This window comes from Carassius gibelio, chromosome A7 (genome assembly GCF_023724105.1).
Source record: "Carassius gibelio isolate Cgi1373 ecotype wild population from Czech Republic chromosome A7, carGib1.2-hapl.c, whole genome shotgun sequence".
Classification (NCBI taxonomy): domain Eukaryota; kingdom Metazoa; phylum Chordata; class Actinopteri; order Cypriniformes; family Cyprinidae; genus Carassius; species Carassius gibelio.
Window position 1 is genome coordinate 38,524,843 of NC_068377.1, and position 24,427 is coordinate 38,549,269.

The 24,427-nt window shown below is 35.7% G+C and overlaps 2 protein-coding genes across 3 annotated transcripts; both read right to left on the bottom strand.

Moving 5' to 3' along the window:
- Positions 1-730: 730 nt before the first annotated feature.
- LOC128017469 (macrophage mannose receptor 1-like) lies at positions 731-20,849 on the bottom strand. 2 transcript variants are annotated; one of them, XM_052602881.1, is made up of 4 exons: positions 20,712-20,849; positions 8,232-8,585; positions 6,585-6,947; positions 731-1,092 (listed from the first exon to the last, which is right to left on the bottom strand). In XM_052602881.1, exons 1-4 carry the CDS (start codon positions 20,746-20,748, stop codon positions 731-733), a joined length of 1,116 nt encoding a protein of 371 aa, XP_052458841.1. In that variant the 5' UTR covers positions 20,749-20,849. The 2 variants fall into 2 exon arrangements, with proteins under 2 accessions (XP_052458841.1, XP_052458840.1); XM_052602880.1 differs by lacking the exon at positions 20,712-20,849 and adding an exon at positions 8,676-8,772.
- Positions 16,004-17,306, bottom strand: LOC128016366 (snaclec convulxin subunit beta-like). Its single transcript, XM_052600845.1, has 2 exons — positions 17,044-17,306; positions 16,004-16,880 (listed from the first exon to the last, which is right to left on the bottom strand). The coding sequence occupies exons 1-2, from the start codon at positions 17,304-17,306 to the stop codon at positions 16,445-16,447; spliced, it is 699 nt and encodes a 232-aa protein (XP_052456805.1). The 3' UTR covers positions 16,004-16,444.
- Positions 20,850-24,427: the final 3,578 nt, after the last annotated feature.

The window sequence follows — 24,427 nt, forward strand, 5'->3', positions numbered from 1 at the left end:
ACTACATAAAAAAAATAAAATAAAATAAAAACTGAAGGGTAAGCAATCCAAATGACTTCTGTGTTAGAAACAAATGATTATCAATACCAATTCCTTCAAGTTTTTTAGTATAAAAAGACCAATACATTTTTTTCTTGTGAAATCGTCTGGTCTAACCTAATAAATCAACAATCAAAAGTGAGGTTTACATGTTTCTTACATATAATTTTCAATGTACTCTTACATCTAGAATAAATCAGGAAATAGCAAGGAGACAAGAATACTGGTATGATTTTATTTGAGCTGATCTTCTGTTACCATGTGTTTATGTCATGTATTTGATCTTTCCTTTTTTGATCAAACACAATATATTATATACCCAACCTTTACTTCTGCTTTTCAATTACTAACCGGATTTCATTCTGCTGAGAAACAAAGAATATAGAGCTGCTGCTCCAAGAAACACAATTAACCGTCATCTCTAATATACAGATAGATTCTTAAAACAAACATAAATCATCTTAGTGTTTACACAATTAAAGTATATTAAACATTGATGTTATAAAACTTTGATAATATCATATTACGTCATTATAATTCTATTCAGTCTTAAGCAAGACTTTGACACTTTTAAAACCAAATAATCAGATTCACTCAGAAGCTATCAAAGAAAAAATATAAGTAAATCAGAAAAACAATGAAGTATAAAAAGATTGAACAAGAAAACACACAATTTACATGTCCTTCACTCTTAATATCTGCTGCAGATGAAGTTGAGTTTGTCAGTTTCAGGACGGCTGATCCAGCGCTGATCTCCTCCAGACTGAACTGCTCCAGATCTCACTGTGTGTTCACAGTCCTCCTCTGATGTGCCGTTCCCTGGAGCCCAGTTCTGATAGCACACGGTCTCTCCACTCACCCAGAACCAGACGCCTAAAATATGAGAGTGACGTAAACCCAACCACAGCTCTGCAGTAGACGCTCGTTTAACCACGTTCATCACACGACGCTGAATCTCTTGTGAATGAACCGAGACCAGATCCACATGATTCTGTCTGCAGTATCTCAGAGCTTCAGACCACGTCAGATTCTCTCTGATCACAATCAGTTTATCTGGAAACCAAACAGAGCACAAGCAGAAACTAGAGAGAGACTGATCAAAAACAACATCAGAACAAACACTGTGGATGAATTTGTCATGTCTCATCCGTCACTTCAGTACGTCACTTCATTTGTTTATTACTCTAAAGCCCTTATCTCATATTTACTTCCTTTATACTGTTGTATTTTCCCACTTCTTTCCCCTGATTTGCATATCGGCATCTGTGTCAGTCAGTTTGAGTCAATATGAACATGGACCTTATTAATTATAAGAAAATTATAAACATATAGAACATTCTTAATTAACATTCTAACATTCACAACTAACCAGTTGATTTCATGTTATTGGTGGACTGAAGAGTTAATTCCATGTTCAATTAGTGTCTCTGTTGAGACACTTTTAATGTGGTGTTAAAACGAACACCTTACTAATGAGCTGATTGATGAGGGTTGAGTTAATTAGTGATGACCAGTGATACAGGTCACTGAGAGCCTTTTAAACCCTTCCATGTAAGGCTCCAGTCATAGAGAAAGAAACGTGTGAGCTGAAGGAGTGATTTAGGCCAGTTCTTTCTTGGAAAGTAGGTGTGATTCTTTTAATTTATACGCCCTGCGTTATAAACAGTGACATGTCAAACTAGTCTTGTGTTGCATGCCGAGTGTAATAAAGTTCCAGGAGTGCTTCATTTGATGGTTTCCTTTTTAATCCTGTTCACTGCTTATTATATGTATTCACAGTACACTAAATCTCTGCGTGTCCCTTTTCCACCGTAACAAAAATGAATTACCTCGCTTCTCCTACACGCCCACACCTTTCTTCTGCGGACGCCCTCTCCTGTCCTGTCAGATCCCTGAAACAATACGCCTGCTTGAGCAGTACCCACAATAAATTATGCAGGATTTTACGCTTTTGCACCAACATTTTTAAAAACATTTTATGAATTAACCCCATCATGAATTTACAAAACATAACTATCCAAATTAACTTTTAACAAAATAAAATATAGACATATATGGGGGGGGGGGTTCTCTCTATAACCATTAACATTATGATCGTAGGGAATGTTTTTATTAGCCCCACATTTGCATATTTAGTCTTAACTTCTGCTGCTTGACTTCACAGAATCTGGATCATTGTGAAATTAATATGAGATTTTGCAATTTGCAATTATTATTAATATTATATATATATATATATATATATATATAAATACAACTATAACTTTTTTGCTATATATTCCTAAAGACAATTGTCCACCCCCAACACCACGTCTAAGGTGAGTGAGACCCTTGAGCAAGACACCGAACCCCCAACTGCTCCCTGAAGCCAAAGGAATATGGCTGCCCACTGCTCCAGGTGTGTGTTCACTGTGTGTGTGTGTGGGTGTGTGTTTGTGCACTTGCATAGGTTAAATGTAGAGCATAAAGAGGCTGTTATGCTGTTATTCATCCTTCGAATGAAATGAGCATCTAAATTGGGAAACAGCTTAAAGCCCAAAGTATACTTCTTTTTTTTTTTTTGTACACGTATGCTTGCTCATGCACACAGTTAAACAAATTGCCTTTCAAAATATACTGGATTTGATTGAGTGTGTGAACACAGGCGGTCGACTCATGTACTCTAGTACACTTCATCTTTGTCCAGCCTCTGATGTATTGTTTTCTCCAGAAGTTATGACTGATAGAAATGTTTCTGTACTCTTTCAATCTATAGCTGAGGTTCTCTCAAAACCTGCTCACACAAGCGATTGTCAATGTTGTAATCTGTTATTGTTGTAGTCTCTGCTACAGTATGTTGTAGTTGTTCCATCTCTTTAGTTTCATTCTACTGTGAAACAGCAGCGAATGTGAAACCTGAATTATGATTGAAAAGATGGATTTTGGATGTTGGGAAATGACTGCTGTTTAAACAGGAGTTTATTTGAGCTGCTGTTGTTAACACTTTCTTTTTATATTTAGCAAAAAAAGATTGTAGTTATTTCATACCCAACCTTCACTCCTTAAAGAATAAACAATATTTCATTTAGCAGAGGCACATAATGTTGGTGCTCACTAATTCACATTCAAGCAGTTATTTGTACAAACCCGATTCCAAAAAAGTTGGGATACTGTACAAATTGTGAGTAAAAAAGGAATGGAATAATTAAAAAATCTCATAAACTTATTGTGGTGAGTGGGGCGGGGGCCGAGGGACATAGGAACAAGGAGTGAGGCCGGCGGAATGATTGGGAAATCAGCGACACCTGCGCCCCACCGCCGGTCTCGAGTCCCACGTAGGAGATGGAAGGATATAAAACTGGAGCGACGATAGTGAAGGACGAGAGACGACCAGGCCTGGGTTTTATTTTATGTTTTGCTTTTTATTTATGCACATCAGTCGTCCGTGAGGGGCTGGTGCGCTGTTTTGGGTTTATTTGGAATTATTAAAATTATATTTTGATTGTCCACCGGTTCCCGCCTCCTTGTTCCCGATGAATACAAAGTTTTTATCATTACAGTGGTGCCTAGGCCCGGGAGAAGGAGGGACACGCTGCTGAAGATCCCTCGCCGCTGTGGTGAATCCGCGGTGCCCTCGAGCTGGCGAGGTATGTGTCGCCATAGACGCTCGAGGCGGTGGGCTGGAGCGAGTTGCCGGGGACGGGCGAGCTCGCTGCCGGCCGCCCGCAGTGAGGAGGGGCGGCTGGCATCAGTGAGGGAGCAGAGGAGTCATGCCATTCGCCAGAGAGCCGGAGCCTGCTGCCGTCCACCTGAATGGGGCGGAGCAGGGAACGGGGGCTCCTGCCGGCTGTGGCAAAGTGGAAAACTGTTCGAATCAAAATGTGAAGTTCTTTTTAAAAAACTGAGACACTATGTCATCCGGACTAAAGAGGACAAGGACAACCCAAGTTGTTATCAGCACTCAGTTCAGAAGCCTGCATCTCTGATGGTATGGGGTGTCATGAGTGCGTGTGGCATGGGCAGCTTACACATCTGGAAAGGCACCGTCAATGCTGAAAGATATATCCAAGTTCTAGAGCAACATACAGTATGTTCCCATCCAGATGTTGTCTCTCAGGGAAGACCTTGCATTTTCCAACATGACAATGCAAGACTACATACTGCATCAATTACAACATCATGGCTGGGTAGAAGAAGGATCCGGGTACTGAAATAGCCAGCCTGCAGTGCAGATCTTTCACCCATAGAAAACATTTAGTGCATCATAAAGAGGAAGATGTGACAAAGAAGACCTAAGATACTTGAGCAACTAGAAGCCTGTATTAAAGAAGAATGGGACAACATTCCTATTCCTAAACTTGAGCAACTTGTCTCCTCAGTCCCCAGACGTTTGCAGACTGTTATAAAAAGAAGAGGGGATGCCACACAGTGCTAAACATGGCCTTGTCCCAACTTTTTTGAGATGTGTTGATGCCATGACATTTAAAATCAACTTATTTTCCCCTTAAAATTATACATTTAAACATTTGATATGTCATCTATATTGTATTCGGAAATTTGAAACTTCCACATCATTGCATCATGTTTTTTTATTTAAAATGTTTACAGTATCCTAACTTTTTTGGAATTGGATTTTTAATAAGACATAATTAATATATAAATCTCAATATAAGAGAGAGAAGTAGCCAAAACAACATAAAGAGGTCCCTAAAACACAAATAAGCAAATTAAAAAGTCACACTTTTAATTTACATTATTTCATGATAAAATAGATGGATAACAGTATAAATGTATATCTATAGACCAATTTTAGTGTTGGCAAACAGTGATGAAATTTTTTTTGTGAGTCTATCTGGTGGCAGAAAATGTAGCAGTCTGTGCAAGCCATGGAATAAAATAATAAAAAAGGACATTTTGAGTTTATATTTCAAAATTCAGACTTTTTTCTTGCAATTCTGATATTACACGTATCTCACACCTCTGATAAGAAACATCAACTCGTCATTCTCTCTTTTCCACTAGGCTCAGAATGATCCCACGCTTCTGAATTTTTTTCCTCAGAATAGACAAATTCGCAATTGTTGAGGAGTTATAAAGTGCGAACTAAGAGATAAAAACTTGCATTTGCAAGAAAAGGTCAGAATTGTTATATAAAATAGGTAAATGTTATGCAAAATTGTATAGGTTTAAAAAATATTGTTTTTATTATTATAACTGTAGGGCTAATACAATATGTCCCTTTTGTGAATATTATATAGACATATTGCTTAAATCAAATGAATGCTTTAAAAATAGGGTAATCACAGCAGGTGTGCTGTGATGTTTGCGTTCAGCTTCAAATGGCGTCTTTGTCAACAGTATTATAAAGTTTATATATAAAAAAATTATTTCCCTTCCGATTTTTCTCTTTTTTCATGGATTTTACCCTTTTCCCTCCACTTGTTCCTAGTGTTTTTCTGCCACCTCAATGCACGCACAGCTGTGACGTCCACTCCAAATCGGTCTATTGATGTTGGTCAAATTTAATTTAACATCTCTTTATTATGAAATTAGTAAATAAAAGGCAAGTTGACAGAATTTGTCAACACAAAACATACATTAATAGTGATTATGGGGCTCTTAAAGTGGAGCAAACAAACTCACAGGAATCACACTGATGAATGAACAGAAATTCATCTACCTGAAGGAAAACAGACCCTCGACAGAACATATCAGAAAATTACACAAATACAGCTTACTGTAGAATATATTTGAACAAAAATATATCTGAACAAAAATATTCCAAGTTTTTAACCCTAAAGTGTCTACTGAAATTATTATGTGTAAAATTATTACTTTACAGAGAGATGAATATAAAAGAAGTTAAAGGAAGTGAACACACAATCACTTGTTTCCTCACATGAAGGTCTGTGTACTCTTTCACTCTTAATATCTGCTGCAGATGAAGTTGAGTTTGTCAGTTTCAGGACGGCTGATCCAGCGCTGATCTCCTCCAGACTGAACTGCTCCAGATCTCACTGTGTGTTCACAGTCCTCCTCTGATGTGCCGTTCCCTGGAGCCCAGTTCTGATAGCACACAGTGTCTTCACTCACCCAGAACCAGACGCCCAAAATATGAGAGTAACGTAAACCCAACCACAGCTCCGCAGTAGACGCCAGGTGTACCACGTTCATCACCTCACGCTGCATCTCTTGTGAATGAACCGAGACCAGATCCACATGATTCTGTCTGCAGTATCTCAGAGCTTCAAACCACGTCCGATTCTCTCTGATCACAATCAGTTTATCTGGAAACCAAACAGAGCACAAGCAGAAACTAGAGAGAGACTGATCAAAAACAACATCAGAACAAACACTGTGGATGAATTTGTCATGTCAGACATGTAGCGGGAACTTGCTTGTTTTATTTTTGTTATTATTTTTCTTCATGATTATTTTACTTTCTTTTATGTAAAGCACTTTGAATTACCATTGTGTACGAAATGTGCTATATAAATAAACTTGCCTTGCCTTAAGAGATCTGGAGGAGATGATGGATTGTGTGTGCTTCATTGGGATCTACTCACCTTCATGACACACAAAAGGAAATAGGCGTTCATGTAAAGGAAGCTGATTGGTGCAAGAGATGTCTAACCATCGTCCCCGAGCGCTCTTTTCAACAGCTGTACAGTTTTCATCACCTCCAACATTATTAGGTTCACCAGTGTTCCAGTTTCTGAATGAAGAGTTACTCTGATCTGACCACTGCCATGAGTCTCTGAACAGACCGATCCAAGCTTCAGATATCAGACTGTCATTCATGATCTTCTCAATCTGTTGATTCTCATCCTGGTTTCTCACACTGACCAGATCAGTGTGATTCTGTCTGCAGTATCTCTGAGCGTCTCTCCAGTTCATCTTCTGATTGATGAAGACGAGTCCTGTGTGCGCTTTCAGAAAACACATGAAAATAGATTTGTGAATCAGTTTGTTCATTATTGTTACATTGTTTTACAGTTGGGATGTGAACAGGAGCATCAGTGGAAACATCAGAAACACATTACATTCAAATAATGATTTTGTTGATATAGCATTACATTAACATTTGGTTTTCTTTGATCATTTTTTAGCCACTTTCTATTTCTCCACTACATTTCCTTTCACATTTCTCTAAAATACTGGATTCAGACACAAAGTATATATATATATATATATATATATATATATATATATATATATATATATATATATATATATATATATATATATATATATATACTGTATGTAATAGTTGTTGAAATGTTAATAATATTTCTAGAGGTCATCTTGCTCCTATAGCTTGATTAATTTATTTTTCTTAAATCATTATTGACATTTTGTCCTATGTAAGCTGAATGTATAGCGCAGCTCAAGGTGACCCCCCCCCCAGGAATTCTTTGATTGTAAGATACCAGTGATTGAATGGTGAATTCCTTTTATATTTCAGACTGTTGGCAATACAGAATATCACAATACAGAAGTGAATCTACTTCATCTCATTATATTATATCCTGACCCCGATATACCATCCTGTATACTGTCCCTAAAGAGCTAGTATAACTGTATAATCTCAAAAATGCACTCTCAGAAAAATAAAAAAAACTGAGATTGTGCAATGCTGACCAACCAAACGTTTTAGTAACATAAATTATTATGTAAATCAGTATTTACACTAACAAAAAATACTCTGCCACAAGGAAACAAATCTAAATAAATATATATATAATAACATGTTTCTATTATAAACACTATTTACCCTCCAGTACACTCATGTTTATGTTGACCGCAGGATTTCTAAGTTAAGGTAAAGGCTAATTGACATTCAGTTACTTGCTAACGTAGCACTCTATCATCCTGAGTAACACATACTATCACCAGTTAATACTATTCAGTGTTTCCGAGACGTACGATAATTATCGTATTTGTACGATAATTTTAGCCTCTTTACGATGAACGATCAATAATGAAAAAAATCCCGTAATGTACGATAATTTCAGAATTATATGAAAATTCAAGTTATGGTAGTTGCATTCATAGGGCTTCTATACTCATACACAAAATCGGCTCATTACAGACATTCTAAATGCGTTCGTGTGCACTTCAGGGTGTGTTAAGAATGCAGGAGGGTATGATATAAATATGATGCATCTTTTTATAAATTAATGTTAGCTGTCAATGTAGAGAGATGTACTCACTGTTATTGGACGAACTGCAGATGAAAGTCAGGGACCTATCACATCCCACAACATGCCATTCTCCATTTCTCATCATAGAACAATTGTTATGTTGTGGTTGTCCAGTCACCCAGTTCAGATAGAGAACAGGTTCACCTGAAGACCAATGCCATTGATCACGACCCGTCTTCTGCAGCCCAATCCAGAAACGTACATCAATCACACTCTTCATCAGCTTGTTCATGTCGTTCATGTTGTCAGCGGTGGCCAGATCTGTGTAATTCTCTCTGCAGTATCTCTGAGCTTCAGTCCAGGTCTTCTTCTCATTTATAAAGTGATACTGACGCTGAACACATTCAGATACGGAGCAGAGAGCTGTGAAAGAGAGACGCTGCTTTAATGCTTTTCAGAACAGCATCAAACCTAATGAAACTAGAAACCATAAATAAAACCACAAACACTCACCAACGAGAAGAAGAATGAAATATAGAGTTTGCTCCATTTCTGAAGAAGAAACACATTGAAAAACTCAGATACTCTTATTTTCATCTTAAAGTGAAACACTTTGAATTTTAAAAAAAGCATCTAAGGAACCTAATAGGATTCACAAAAATGTTGATAATATTAACATCTCTATTAACATCAAGTCTAATTATATTTGAAGAATGAAGATGTGAGTCGTTCTTACTTTAGAGGTCGCCTGTTTCTGTTCTGAGTCTGATGTTTCTGTCTGCAGCTTCACACTATGTGATGATTATATTTGCTCTCATCCTTCACTTCATTTGTATATTATTTGTGTATTTGTCCACGGAGCGAGAGCTGAGTTCTCGGTGGTGAAGACCAGACCACAGCAGACGAACACAACAGAGATGAGATGAAGACTCTCACCACCCATCATGCATTCATTCATCATTCATTCCCCTGAGGTCCGTTTATAATGTTAGTAAATGTTATTGGACTCTCATTATCTCAACTGAAATAATAATATCATCTTCTGCTGTTTACTGTATTTTTTTCTTTTCTTTTTGCTTTCAAAAAATATGAATATGTTTAAGTGTAAACACATCCTCATTAATTTGCTTATGTCCACATTATATTTAGACCCTCAGGCTGAACTATATTTACATCTCTGACGTGAAACAGAAGCATAAACAGTGAGTGTTATTGTTCTATTTATATTTCATTACATTTCTTTCACTCTTATTCATCTGTAAGTCATATTACTTTGACTCCGCAAACCCCCCAAACCCAAAATTATAAAAAAAATATTGGTAACAGTTTATAATAACCTTCAAGTTTTGAGGCATTTATAAGTGATTAGTTAATGATGAACTAATCATTTACAAAACATTACTATGTATTCATAAATGATTAATAAGTGATACATATTTTTATCTATGTTATTAAGTTACAAATCATTTACAAGTGATTTGATTATGGTTAACATATCATTTACAAAACATAACTATACGTTCACAAATGATTAAGTAATATTTTAACTATTTACCAATCAGTCACAAGTTGATTTTTTTTTAAAATCATGAAATAATCAAACATATCCTTAGTAAATGGTTAATAAGTTACTAGTTAATACAGTATATTATTAATTACTTATAAATCATTGAAATGTCAACATTGTACTATTATCTCACAGCGTTATAAAAAATACTCCACGTATTCAAAACCTGTTGTGCAAACGCATGAATAAATCATTTATAAAACTTACATCCCCTAACCTAAAGTGTAATTTAGTCATCAGCTGTAAATGTTTTAAACCTGGCTGAAAGATACGAAAGATGAGTAAAACATTTACAATTGATGAGCAGTTTACACTTTAGATTAGGGGATGTAGAAAGTTTTATAAATGATTTATTCATGCGTTTGCACAACAGGTTTTGAATACGTGGAGTATTTTTTAAATCTCTGAGTGTTGACATTTCAATGATTTATAAGTAATTATTAATAATATATTAACTAGTAAATGAATTAGTAATTGTACCGAAAACAATGATTCATTGAGTTCACTATTGTTTTATATAACTGGTTGCAATCAATCAATTATGAAAATAAAGTCAAAATACTTTGAGGATAAAGTCGAAATATAATAAGAATGAAGTCAAAACATTACGAGAATAAAGTTTAAATATTTCGAAAATAAAGTCGAAATTACAAAAGAAAATGTATAAATGTTTTGAAAATAAAGTCAAAATATTACAAGAATAAACTCAAAATACTTAGAATATAAAGTCAAAATACTTTGAGAATGAAGTCAAATATAATGAGAATAAAGTCAAAATGTTTCTATAATAAAGTCAAAATATTACGAGAATAAATTCAAAATATTTCGAGAATAAAGTTGAAATTACGAGAATAAAGTCAAAGTGCTTTGAAAATAAAGTCAAAATGCTTTGAGGATAAAGTTGAAATAGTATGAGAATAAAGTCAAAATGTTTCTAGAATAAAGTTGAAATATTATGAGAACAAAGTCAAAATACTTCAAGAATAACGTAAAAGTTTTTAGAGAATAAAATCGAAATTTGAGAATAAAGTAAAAATACTTTTGAGAATTTAAATCGTAGAAATTAAAGTTATAATATTTTAAGAGTAGGACTTTATTGCACATGTAGACTTTGTTCTCGTAGTATTACAACTTTATTCTCGAAACATTTCAACTTTATTCTCGTAATATTTCAACATTCTTGTCAAAACATTTCGACTTTATTCTCATAGTATTACGACTTTATTCCCGTAGTATTATGACTTTATTCTCGAAAGATTACGATTTTTTCCTTGTAGTATTATGACTTTATTCTCAAAACATTTCAACTTTAGTTTTATGACTTTATTCTCGAAACATTACACATTTTTCCTCGTAGTATTATGACTTTATTCTCAAAACATTTTGAATTTGTTCTCATAGTATTATGACTTTATTCTCAAAAAATGTTGACTTTATTCTTGTAGTATTACGACTTTATTCTTTTGGTATTATGACTTTTATCTTGAAACATTTCGACTTTATTCTCGTAGTGTTTTACGACTTTATTCTCGAAACATTTTGACTTTATTCTCGTAGTATTACGACTTTATTCTCAAAACATTTAGACTTTATTATTGTAGTATTACGACTTTATTCTCGAAACATTTTGACTTTATTCTCATAGTATTATGACTTTATTCTCGAAATATTTTGACTTTGTACTCGTAGTATTATGACTTTATTCTTGAAACATTTTGACTTTATTCTCATAGTATTATGACTTTATTCTCGAAACATTTTGACTTTGTTCTCGTAGTATTACAACTTTATTCTCAAATAATTTCTACTTTATTCTCGTAATATTTCTACTTTATTCTCATAGTATTGTCTTTACTCTCGAAAAATGTTTACTTTATTCACATGGTATTATCACTTTATTCTCTTAGTATTACGACTTTTCTCTTGAAACATTTTGAGTTTATTCTCATAGTATTACGACTTTATTCTCAAAACATTTCGACTTCATTCTCATAATATTTAGAATTTATTCTCGTAGTATTATGACTTTATTCTCGAAACATTTTGACTTTATTCTCATTATATTTTGACTTTATTCTCGTAATTTCAACTTTATTCTCAAAATATTTGTTACAGCCACTGCTATAACACAAAAGAGGGATGACACAAAGGCTCGATCAAAAGGGGAATTTATTAATAAAACGGAATATAACAACAAGTGGGAGAAATAAGACAGGAAAAATAAGAGGGATAAACACAGAAGAGAGCTCAGCTACGACTCGGGACGGCCGCTCAAGTTCCGCCCCCGAAGTATGGGAACTTGACTTCCTTTAAGCTCACGTAAATAGTCCACAGGTGTAGAGGATCTGCTAAATCAGAACAATGGTAAATCACGCTTTTCCTGCCCCTAGAGGGCAGGCAAATACATAAATATACATGCATGTAACACCTTCATCCCCCAAAAGTGAACCGTCACCACAAGAAAGTACATCTACTAAGAGACACCTTTCTCAAAGACATACGTTACCACAGGCCTATCCAATCCGGGATAGGGCGTCAGCAACCACGTTGTCCCGACCTCTGACATGTTTAATGTCAAGGTCGTATGGCTGCAATTATAAACTCCAGCGCATAAGACGCTGATTAAAATTGCGCATGGAGTTCAAAAAGATAAGCGGATTATGATCACAATACACAAGGATCGAATAACAGCTGGACAAATACACCTCGAAATGTTGAATCGCAAGAACTAATGCTAATGCCTCCTTTTCAATAGTAGAATACTTTAACTGTGCAGCATTAAACTTTTTAGAAAAGTAACACACTGGGTGTTCCACATCATCAGCACCCATCTGCTGGAGGACAGCTCCCGCCCCAACATCGCTAGCATCCACCACGATACTGAACTGTTGTGAATGGTCAGGTGCGGCCAACACATTAAACGATTTGCGAGGCAACACAACAGGTGGATCAACAGGAGCTTTATCTCGTGGTTTTTAAACATCTTTGAACATGACTTTATGCGTTAAAACGAAGTCATCGGCCAGAATAGCAGCCTTGTAGAGCGTGTCTACTTTTTGTTCGTTTACATAAGTAGCAAGGGCGACAGGTACACAACTCTTAAATTCCTCTATAAGGATTAACTGTCTAACCTGCTCTCTACTCTCGGCTTTTTGAGACACGCACCAACGATCAAACAAAATTTCCTTTTCACGCGCAAACTCAACATAAGTCTGATTCGAAAGTTTCGTGTATTGTCTAAATCGCTGTCTATATGCTTCTGGGACTAACTCGTAGGCTTTTAATATAGCAGCTTTAACAAGTTAAATCTCGTAATTTTAGATTTTTTTTTTCTGTTAACATGGCACTTCTCGATGACTTGGATAAATCTAGCGCCTCTTCCATCACTTCATAACTCTGATATGTATTGCGTCTCTAATGGTCGATTAAAGAGGCCTAGCAGCCTTCTGTAGATCTTTATTTTTTCCTGAATGTCTGTGTATGAACTAAAAATATAGGAGCAATTTTATTTTTATTTATCTTGTTATTAAAGCAGACAAGACCACTTAGGGTAAGGTTCAAATGTGGCTAATACCAGCCTTGTGTGGTCTGGTATTTTGGCCCATATTTTGGGGTTATTTTATTCTTTTTTATTATTTTTTCTTTAGTTAAATATCAAAGGGGATACATAATTATTGTTATGTACAATACGTTGCATATTGAGGAAATTATTAGATATTTTATGCCTATGATGCAATGGCTTTATCAGTAAATTTTTGTTCATTTAATATTAAAGGGTGTAAAAATCCAGTCAAACGGAAAGGATAATTACATTTCTGAGAAAGGAGAATGTTGCAGTTGCAGTGTTGCAGGAGACACATTTGACTGGTTGGACACGTGTACTCTTCCTAATAGTAGAAGCAGAGGGGTGGCGATACTGGTGCATAAAAAATTGCCCATTCTGTTTCAATCATGTTCAAATGGATGAAAGAGGCTGCTATGTTTTGTTGCATGGGGTTTTATATGGAGAGAAAGTCACTATCCTATATGTATATGCTGCCCCTGACCTCGATCCTACATTCATTACCAAACTGACTGATTTACTGTTCAAGTATAACTGTCCATATATGATTGTTGGTGGAGATTGGAACTGTGTAATGAATAATATTTTAGATAAAAGGCCCACTATCACTAGTGCAAAACAAACTCATAGACAGTGAGCTCTGCAACAAATGGTTGATGAGGTTGATTTAGTTGACGTATGGCGACATATGCACCCTGGAGAGAAGGGCTTTACTTCTCTCCAAATTTAATGCATTTTCTAGAAATGAATGATAAAGATGATAATGATCCGGCAAATGTATGGGAAGCAACAAAAGTCTATCTTCGAGGCTTGATGATTTCATACTGTGTTGCTAAGAAAAGGAAAATTATTTACGAACAAAAAAGACTAGACTCAAAATGACAAGAGGCTGAGACTAAACATAAGCGCAGTCTTTCTGTTGAACGCTGGGTTCAGGTTATGGCTGCTAAAACAGCACTCAATTCATTGGAAATTCAAGAAACAGTAAGATAATTATTTTGACAAATGTATAAACAGTATGATAGTCATAGATCTGCAAAATATTTAGCAAGCTTAATTAATATTTAAAAAACGTAAGTCTGCAATATCTAAAATAAGAGATGAAAATTGGTTTATACATCATGGGAAATAAGAAATGTGTTTAAAGGATTCTTTGGAGATTTGATCTGAGAATACAGATAGTGAAAGGGATATGACTTTGTTTTTTTCAGAAGCTTAAGTTACCTAAACTTGATTTGATCTGTCACTTGGGGCTAAAATTACAGTCGATGACTTGAAAAAGATAATAAATTCCCTAAAGAATGGAAAAGCATGTGGATGGTTTACCAGCAGAGGTCTACAAACCTTTGTGGACATCTTGAGAACGGGTTGATTTAAGCTGTCTATTGCAAATAAAAAATAAAAAATAAAAAAATAAAACAGCCTCAGATGATTGGCTGCTTTGGCTGGTTTAAAATACTGCTGGACATTTTTTTTTAGCAGGTCAAGGCTGGTCTTAGCCGTTTTTTTTTTTTTTTTTTTTTTTACTGAATCAACTGGTTTTAGATGGTTTTAACTGGACTAGCATAGAAACATGCTAACAACATGCTAGTAAATTGTCAATCATGCTAGAAACATGCTAACATAGCTAGTAACTTTCTAATCATGTTAACAACATGTTAGTAAAATGTTAATCATGCTAAAAGTGTGTTGTCAACATGCTAGTGCAATGCAAACAACATGCTAGTTCCGTGTTAATCATGCTAACAAACTGCTAGTAAATTGCTAATCATGGTAACAACATGCTAGTACCATGTTAATAATGCTAACAGCATGTTAATCAAGCTAACAAGTCTTATACTGCCTTCAAATCATTAAAACTTTAAAATGTAGAACTTTTTAAAGATATTACCATGTTTTAAACCTTTCTGCCTGGCTTTTTCAAGCCAAATTAAAATTGTGACATTAATCTTTACTCAATGAGTTGATAATGTAATATTAAATTACATTTCAGTCGTATTCATCTTTTAGCCATATTACATTAACTCTTAAAATTCAAAAATATACAACAAATATAAAATGAAAAACTTTTATTTATTTATTTATTTATTTTTACAAAGCTATCTGAAATATTTAAAAAAAATGTATGTCAATGAAGTGTTTGTTATTGCCATGGGAAGTAAATCATAAACATTTACAATAATAAATAAATAAATATATATATATATAATGAATGTGTAATTGTGCTTGTTCATCGGGTCCCTTTATAAATAATTAAAATAAAATAAAATAAATTAAAAAATAGGTAACAACAACAGGAAAGTTACACTATGCCTCCAAATTTAAATAGGATTTTATGATGTTGGATTTTATAATGTAATGATCATTCTGATGTTGGGAAAGAGTCAAGAGATGAGATTGCTGGTCGTAGTTTATTTGAGCTGCTGTTGTTGACATGTTTTTTTTATGTTTAGTAAAAAAGGATTGTAGATATATTATACATGATCTTCACACCTTTAAGAATAAACAATATTTCATTGAGCTAAGGCATATGTTTGCTAACTCACAATGAACCAGTCATTACTAATCTAAAGACATGAATAATACATCAAATTTAATATAATAAAAACTTAAATAGCCACACCAGCAAATTTATATCCTTAAATCATGATTTTAAAACTTAAATTCATAAATTATCTTATATTATAATATAATATAATATAATATAGTAAATTATACCCTTTGACCCCTCACAAAATGCAGTTAACACATTAACAAATAAAAATGTTGAAGATAGTGAACAAAAAAAATAAATAAAGGAAAGAGTTTGTAAAAGCAAAACGTGTTAACAGCTATTCTTGCCACTGAAGCTCTTAAAATGGATCAAATAAACCCACAGGAATCAAACACAACAGAATACATCAACAGAAACTGATGGAAAATAGACCTGCGACAGAACAATTTAGTCAATTTACAGATGACTGAAGAAAATATTTGAACAAAAAGACGAAACAAAAATAATCTGAGCAAGAGATTCACCTCTGGTGCGACTGCCTGCTGAGACTAAAGTTATTATATATGAAAAATGATTGTTTAACAAATTGATGACTGAAAATGAAGTTAAATGAAGGAACACAAACACTTGTTTCCTCACATGAAGGTCTGTGTACTCTTTCACTCTTCATATCTGCTGCAGATGAAGTTGAGTTTGTCAGTTTCAGGACGGCTGATCCAGCGCTGATCTCCTCCAGACTGAACTGCTCCAGATCTCACTGTGTGTTCACAGTCCTCCTCTGATGTGCCGTTCCCTGGAGCCCAGTTCTGATAGCACACAGTCTCTCCATTCACCCAGAACCAGACGCCCACAGTGCAGGAGTGACGTAAACCCAACCACAGCTCTGCAGTAGACGCCAGGTGTACCACGTTCATCACACGACGCTGAATCTCTTCTGAATGAACCGAGACCAGATCCACATGATTCTGTCTGCAGTATCTCAGAGCTTCAGACCACGTTAGATTCTCTCTGATCACAATCAGTTTATCTGGAAACCAAACAGAGCACAAGCAGAAACTAGAGAGAGACTGATCAAAAACAACATCAGAACAAACACTGTGGATGAATTTGTCATGTCAGACATGTAGCGGGAACTTTAAGAGATCTGGAGGAGATGATGGATTGTGTGTGTTTTGTGAGGATCTACTCACCTTCATGACACACAAAAGGAAATAGGCGTTCATGTAAAGGAAGCTGATTGGTGCAAGAGATGTCTAACCATCGTCCCCGAGCGCTCTGTTCAACAGCTGTACAGTTTTCATCACCTCCATCATTATTAGGTTCAACAGTGTTCCAGTTTCTGAATGAAGAGTTACTCTGATCTGACCACTGCCATGAGTCTCTGAACAGACCGATCCAAGCTTCAGATATCAGACTGTCATTCATGATCTTCTCAATCTGTTGATTCTCATCCTGGTTTCTCACACTGACCAGATCAGTGTGATTCTGTCTGCAGTATCTCTGAGCGTCTCTCCAGTTCATCGTCTGATTGACAAAGACGAGTCTTGTGTGCGCTTTCAGAAAACACATAAAAATGTATTTGTGAATCAGTTTGTTCATTATTATTACACTGCTTTACAGTTTGGATGTGAACCTTAGCATCAGTGGAAACATCAGAAACACATTACATTCAAAGACTGATTTTGTTGATATAGCATTAAATAACATTTGTGATTTTCTTTGATCATTTCATTGCCACTTTCTATTTCTCCACTACATTTCCTTTCACATTTATCTAAAATACTGGATTCATACACAAAGAGCTTTATGAGCATCTTGCTCCTATAGTCTGATTTATCATTTATTTGTTTTTCTTAAATCATTATTGACATTGTGTCCTATGTAAGCTCACTTATTGCAGGGTTTGTGTTGAGATACTGAAAGCTGAATGTAGTCAAGTCAAGTCAAGTCACTTTTATTGTTACATCACCACAGCACATGTGAAATACTTGGGAGCTTGCTCCAGAAATTGCTGAAACAATTAACAAATAACCATACAGACTTCAACAGGGGAAAGTGTGAAATATGCACTTACACACAGTCAGTACACACAGTGTACTATTAGACAAACTTACAGTTAGCACTACACATTATACACTATACACAGACTGTACACATTCTATATTATATAAACATATATACGCATAAAGATATGCTAAGGTGCAACAGAGTGTACGTGAACTGGATACAGAAATGTCATGGATGTGCATTGGATGGTATACAGTGGTAATGGGTAGGGTATTGTATTAAAAGCAGTGTGTATGTATAGTCCAGTGTTGAACTGTTGGAGTTAAAGTGCAGTGTGTGGCGTTCCATATTGTGGGAGGGTGCTGTAGGGTGCTGTAGGATGTATTAGTTCTGACTGTTCATCAGTTTGACAGCCTGAGGGAAAAAGCTATCCCTCCATCTTCTAGTGCGGGATCAGATGCTGCGGAGACGTGTACCTGAGGGCAGCAGAGAGAGCAGTCTGTGAGACGGGTGGCTGGAGTCACTGATGATCCTCCGGGCTTTCCTTATGCACCGCCTGGTGTAGATGTCCTGGAGCGAACAATGTGGTTGGCAGTTTCCATGACCCTTTTCAGAGCTTTACGGTTTCCAGTGGTGCTGTTTCCAAACCATGCAGTGATGCAGCCCATCAGGATGCTCTCTATAGTGGAGGTGTATAATGTTTTGAGGATGCTGGGGCTCATTCCAAACTTCCTCAGCCGTCTCAGGAAGATGAAGCGTTGATGTGCCTTATTCAGCACTGCGTCAGTGTCTGTAGACCAGGTGAGATCCTCGCTGATGTTAACGCCGAGGAATTTATAGCTGCTTACCCGCTCCACAGGTGTCCTGTCGATGGTGATGGGTGTGTGTTCTCTGCTCGGTCTCCTGAAATCCACCACCAGCTCTTGGTCTTGTCGATGTTGAGTGAAAGGTGGTTCTCCTGACACCATTTTGTCAGGATGCTCACCTCCTCTCTGTAGGTTGTCTCATCGTTGTTGGTGATCAGGCCTATCACCGTTGTGTCGTCAGCAAATTCGACGATGACGTTGGAGCTGTGTGTGGCTGTACAGTCATGTGTGTACAGGGAGTACAGGAGTGGACTGAGGACACAGCCCTGAGGAGCACCAGTGTTGAGGGTCAGTGGGGATGAAGTATTGTTGCCCATTCTGACCACCTGACTTCTTCCTGTCAGGAAGTCCAGGATCCAGCTGCACAGAGATGTGTTAAGACCCAGAGTCTGGAGCTTCGTAACAAGTGTGGCAGACACTATGGTGTTAAATTCTGAGCTGTAGTTCACAAACAGCATTCTCACATAGGTGCTCTTAATTTCCAGAAGGGAGAGAGCAGTATGTAGAGTGAAAGCAATAGCATCGTCTGTAGAACGGTTGCTTCGATATGCAAATTGTAGCGGGTCCAATGAGGCAGGCAGCACAAAGCAGATATAGTCTCTGACTAGTTTCTCAAAACACTTACTGAAGATGGGTGTGAGAGCAACGGGCCTCCCGTCATTTAAGGACATTTTATTTGTTTCAAACATCTACTTAAAAAAGGATAATTTCTGAGAATAACGATCTTCAAACAGCAGACTGTCATGAAGTATGTCTAAAAATTATGTCATGATGTGCTGTTCGATATTAATGACCTTAAATGTTTGATTAAACCAACTATTTTAAATATGAAAAATATCAAAACTGGTTAAGACATTTCTCTGACAAAATAATTATAGCTCACAGGAAAACACAACATTATCAGTTATTAATACTTTGTCCTCTCTTGTTTTTGTATGTGTTTATAATTACTTTGCATAACACTGTGACCAGGAAATAAGCTCCACACATTTTGCCATCTTTCATTGTTTTATAAGAAATTAACTATTGACTTCAATCAAAACAATGCAATATGCTAACAAAATCTTGAATATATAACGTTTGAATAAATGTTGATGTCAATTTTCCAAGGACAGACATCAACTTTGACCTCTACTATATGTCTGTTAAATTGATCCAATTAATTAATTAATTCCCAAAACAATGGGTTGCTATTTTTGATTTCATAATTTATAAATATTGCTGAGAAAATAAAAAGCTCTCTAATGACATATTTCCACAGTTATCCCATGAGACAGCAAAAGATCAAAATGCGTTCAATGACAAACGTTTTTCCAGTTTGTCTCTACAGAAACTGATTTCAAGTTGTCTTTATTTATGACCACATTATAAAGTAGAAGCAGTTAGTATTGTGTCTGATCTGTGTCCAGCTGAGGTCAGATTCAGTTCTGGAGAGCCGCTGTCCAAACCTAATCAAAGCTCTTCAGGATCTCCTGAACATCACCAGCTCAAACAGGTTTGATATAAACTTTACAGGACAGAGGATCTCCAGGAGTAGGGCCGAAAACCTGAATATGATGCATCTTTTTATAAATTAGTGTTAGCTGTCAATGTAGAGAGATGTACTCACTGTTATTGGATGAACTGCAGATGAAAGTCAGGGACCTATCACATCCCACAACATGCCATTCTCCATTTCTCATCATAGAACAATTGTTATTTTGTAGTTGTCCAGTCGCCCAGTTCAGAAAGAGAACAGGTTCACCTGAAGACCAATGCCATTGATCACGACCCGTCTTCTGCAGCCCAATCCAGAAACGTACATTAATCACACTCTTCATCAGCTCGTTCATGTCGTTCATGTTGTCAGCGGTGGCCAGATCTGTGTATTTCTCTCTGCAGTATCTCTGAGCTTCAGTCCAGGTCTTCTTCTCATTTATAAAGTGATACTGACGCTGAACACATTCAGATACGGAGCAGAGAGCTGTGAAAGAGAGACGCTGCTTTAATGCTTTTCAGAACAGCATCAAACCTAATGAAACTAGAAACCATAAATAAAACAACAAACACTCACCAACGAGAAGAAGAATGAAATATAGAGTTTGCTCCATTTCTGAAGAAGAAATACATTGAAAAACTCAGAATCTCTCATTTTCATCTTAAAGTGAAACATTATGAACTTTTTAAAAAGCATCTTAGCAGCGTAAAAGGATTCACAACAATTTAGACAATATCTCAAAGTCTAATATAAAGAATGAAGATGTGAGTTGTTCTTACTTTCGGTCGTGTGTTTCTGTCTTGAGTCTGATGTTTCTATCTTCAGCTTCAAATCATGTGATGATTATATCTGCTCTCATCCGTCATTCAGCATGTCACTTCATTTGTTTATTACTCGAAAACACCTTTTTCATATTTCCTTTCCACTATATTTGTGTACTTGTCCATCCTTTTCTCTAATTTGCATATTGTTGTTTGTGATCAGTCAGTATTATTAAATGTGTAATAATCTGTAGTAACCTATGGTTTTTTTGGCGTATTGAATACCATTTGTATAACCACAGATTTAATACAAATACCATGGTTAAACTATGGTTAATATATCAAAAACATGGTTAATTTGTGGTTACCATGGTTTAACTATAGGAACTATGTTTTTTTTTTTTTTTTTTTGTAGTAAAACCATGGTTAATTTTCATAAGGGTAGTTTATGTTTTAATGTTCACAACTAAAAAGCTGTTTTAATGTTATAGGTGGCCAGCATAACAATTAGAAAATCATTTTTATATTTTTCTGCTGGAACACTTTTTTTAATCTGTTGCTGAAACAAACAACTCTACTAATGAGCCGACTGATGAGGGTTGAGTTAACTAGTGAAGACAGGAGATACTGGTTCCTGAGAGCCTTTAACACCACTCTGTTTCAGGCTCCAGAGTCTGGGAGGAAGGAATACGTGTGATTATTCAGAAATATTTTGTATGGAGGGAGTAAAAAAAAAGACAAGGAAGAAGAGATATGCTCAGACTCCTGGTGATGAACATGAGACCACAGCAGACATCAGCAACAGAGATGAGATGAATACTCTGGTCATATTGTGTGTTTATTCTCCTGAGGTTAGTTTATAATGTTAGGCGAGAGTCTCATTATCCCAGCTGAAATAACATCTGCATCTGAGAAATGTGTCTATTTTTCTCTGTCTAAATACTTGATTGTGATTGGATGTAATGCAAATATATATATATATATATATATATATATATATATATATATATATATATATATATATATATATATATATATATATATTATAATTCTCCTCTTTGAGAAAACTTTTTTTTCATACTCCTGCTGTTTATTGTGTGTTTTTTGGTTGTTTATGAACAGATATGTTTGCATGTAAACACATCCTTGTCCGTTTGCTTATCTCCACATCGCACTCAGACATTCAGGCTGGACATTATTTACATCTCTGACGTGAAACACAAAAAATGAGTGTTATTATTCTAGTCATATTTCATTCACTCTCTGTCTTGTAACTGTGACTGCTGTGAATGATGCCAGCACTGAGTTTAAGTGAGTTTAACACCTGAGCTTAAGCACCTTCATTGCTGCTTTGGAGTCACATTAATCAGATTCGATCTTGAATTAAATATAAACTCTTAAAGAATCATTGTATTAATGAATATTATTAAAATATTACATGGAAAATGTGAATACTGAGCATACATACTCAATTTAGCTAAATATGCAGTATACAATGAAATATATTAAAGTAGAGATTAATCTTTCAAAACAAATGTAAAGACAGTGTAATAGATTATTTGGACATGCTTTAATGTTCAAAAAACACATTATTTTTCAAACACTGTACATTATTGTAGGTCCTCAATGCCCCACCTCTCTCAAACATGTAGTTTTCTACAAAGTCCTTCTCTTTCTGACAAGCACAGTCTGCTCTGTTCCTGTTACATTGTAAGTTATCTTAAAGATTTCTAAATGCATCTACTTTCAGAAGAACAAATAAAGTGATTTTTCTTTCTCCTAGATACACACACATTTTCCTGACATGACTGCTTCAACTCGAACTGTGTTACTGAAACCACATCTTCTTTCTTTGCGTGAACATTTGGGAGACGTTACACAAATATTTGTGTTAGGATGAGCCATTTTAGGGGGGCACAGCAGAGTCTTAACTTTAAGAATATCTCTTTGGATTTGAGACTTAAGTCTTTGAAATGTACAGATATTCTTTATGCAACAAGTGCCTATAACACTTCAAAGAGAAAGGAAAAATATATGACCCCTTTAAATATTGCTTAGTGCAATATTTGAAATAATATCACAGTTAAACACTACTTTAATGCCTTTTGAAACTTGTTATCTAGTTTTGAGTAATGATCTGATTGATGAGTGTTGAGTTAATTAATGAAGACATGGTGAGACTGGTAACTGAGAGCCTTTAAAAATCCTTCGTTTGAGAAAGAGAGAGACTTTGACTTTTAAAACAACCCATTATCAATTAAAGACAAGAGTCCCTGATTACTTTACAGTCTCGAATGTCCCTCCAAAAATCATCTCAATTCAAAATATGGAATATTATATATTTAATAAATACTCAAGACTCCGCTAACGACTTGAATATGGACACCATAGCCTACTTACAGTCATGGCAAAAAATATGGGCACCCTCGGTAAATATGATCAAAGAAGGCTGTGAAAATTAATCTGCATTGTTAATCCTTTTGATCTTTAATTTTCTTTTCTTTTTTTTTAAATCACAAAAATCCTTTCCAATCCTTTCATTGGATAATAAGAATTTAAAATGGGGGGAAATATTTATGACATTTTTTTTTTCTCTAATACACATTGGCCACAATTAATGGCACCCTTTTATTCAATACTTTTGGAAATCTTCATTTGTCAGTTTAACAGCTCTATATTTTCTCCTATAATGCCTGAAGAGATCAGAGAGCATTCCTTCATCCAGAATCACTCCAGACCCTTCAGATTCCCAGCTTCTCCTCTTCAGTTCACTCCTCTCATGTCCTGTAGGGTTCAGGTCAGAGGACTGGAAGGGCTATAGCCAAAGCTTGGTTTTGTGCTCAGTGACCCATTTCTGTGTTGTTTTGAGGTTTGTGTTTGTATTATTGTACAGTTGGAAGATCCAAACATGGCCCATTATAACATTTCACTTATGATTTATTATCTGTTGGTATTTGATAGAATACATAATGCCATGTACAGAAGGTAGACAACCAGGATGGGTAATACCCCTGCGTGTACCATGCCACAGGGCCACGTGTTAAAATCATCCGCGAAACTGCTGTATAGCTGTACACTCACAGGGCTCAGGCAGAGAAGAGACTAGAAAACCTCTCTGTATAACACCTCTTCGATAGACAGAGTAATTTAAACATAGCTCAGCGGCCCCAGCATGGGAGAAAGTGATCAGCGGTGATTTGGAGTGAAAAGCAAAAACCACACATCCACACTCACATAAATTCACCAGAATACTGCAAGTACTCACTCGTGCTCACTTAAACATTTGGACTGCAAAATTGAACAGACTCACGGTGCACCCAAAGCATTCCTCTCACCATCCATCTGGCATTTCCTTCCCAATGGATCGAATAAGCAGGGGCTGCACTCAAGTCAGTTTAACACTGTTGTTCACTGGCATCGAAGGAATCAAAGAGGTTTTAGTTAATTTCAATGTTTTCAGACACATGACTCAGCCTCCACAGCAGATCTTCATCTTCTCTTTAGAAATACAAAGGTGTTACTTAACTGTCC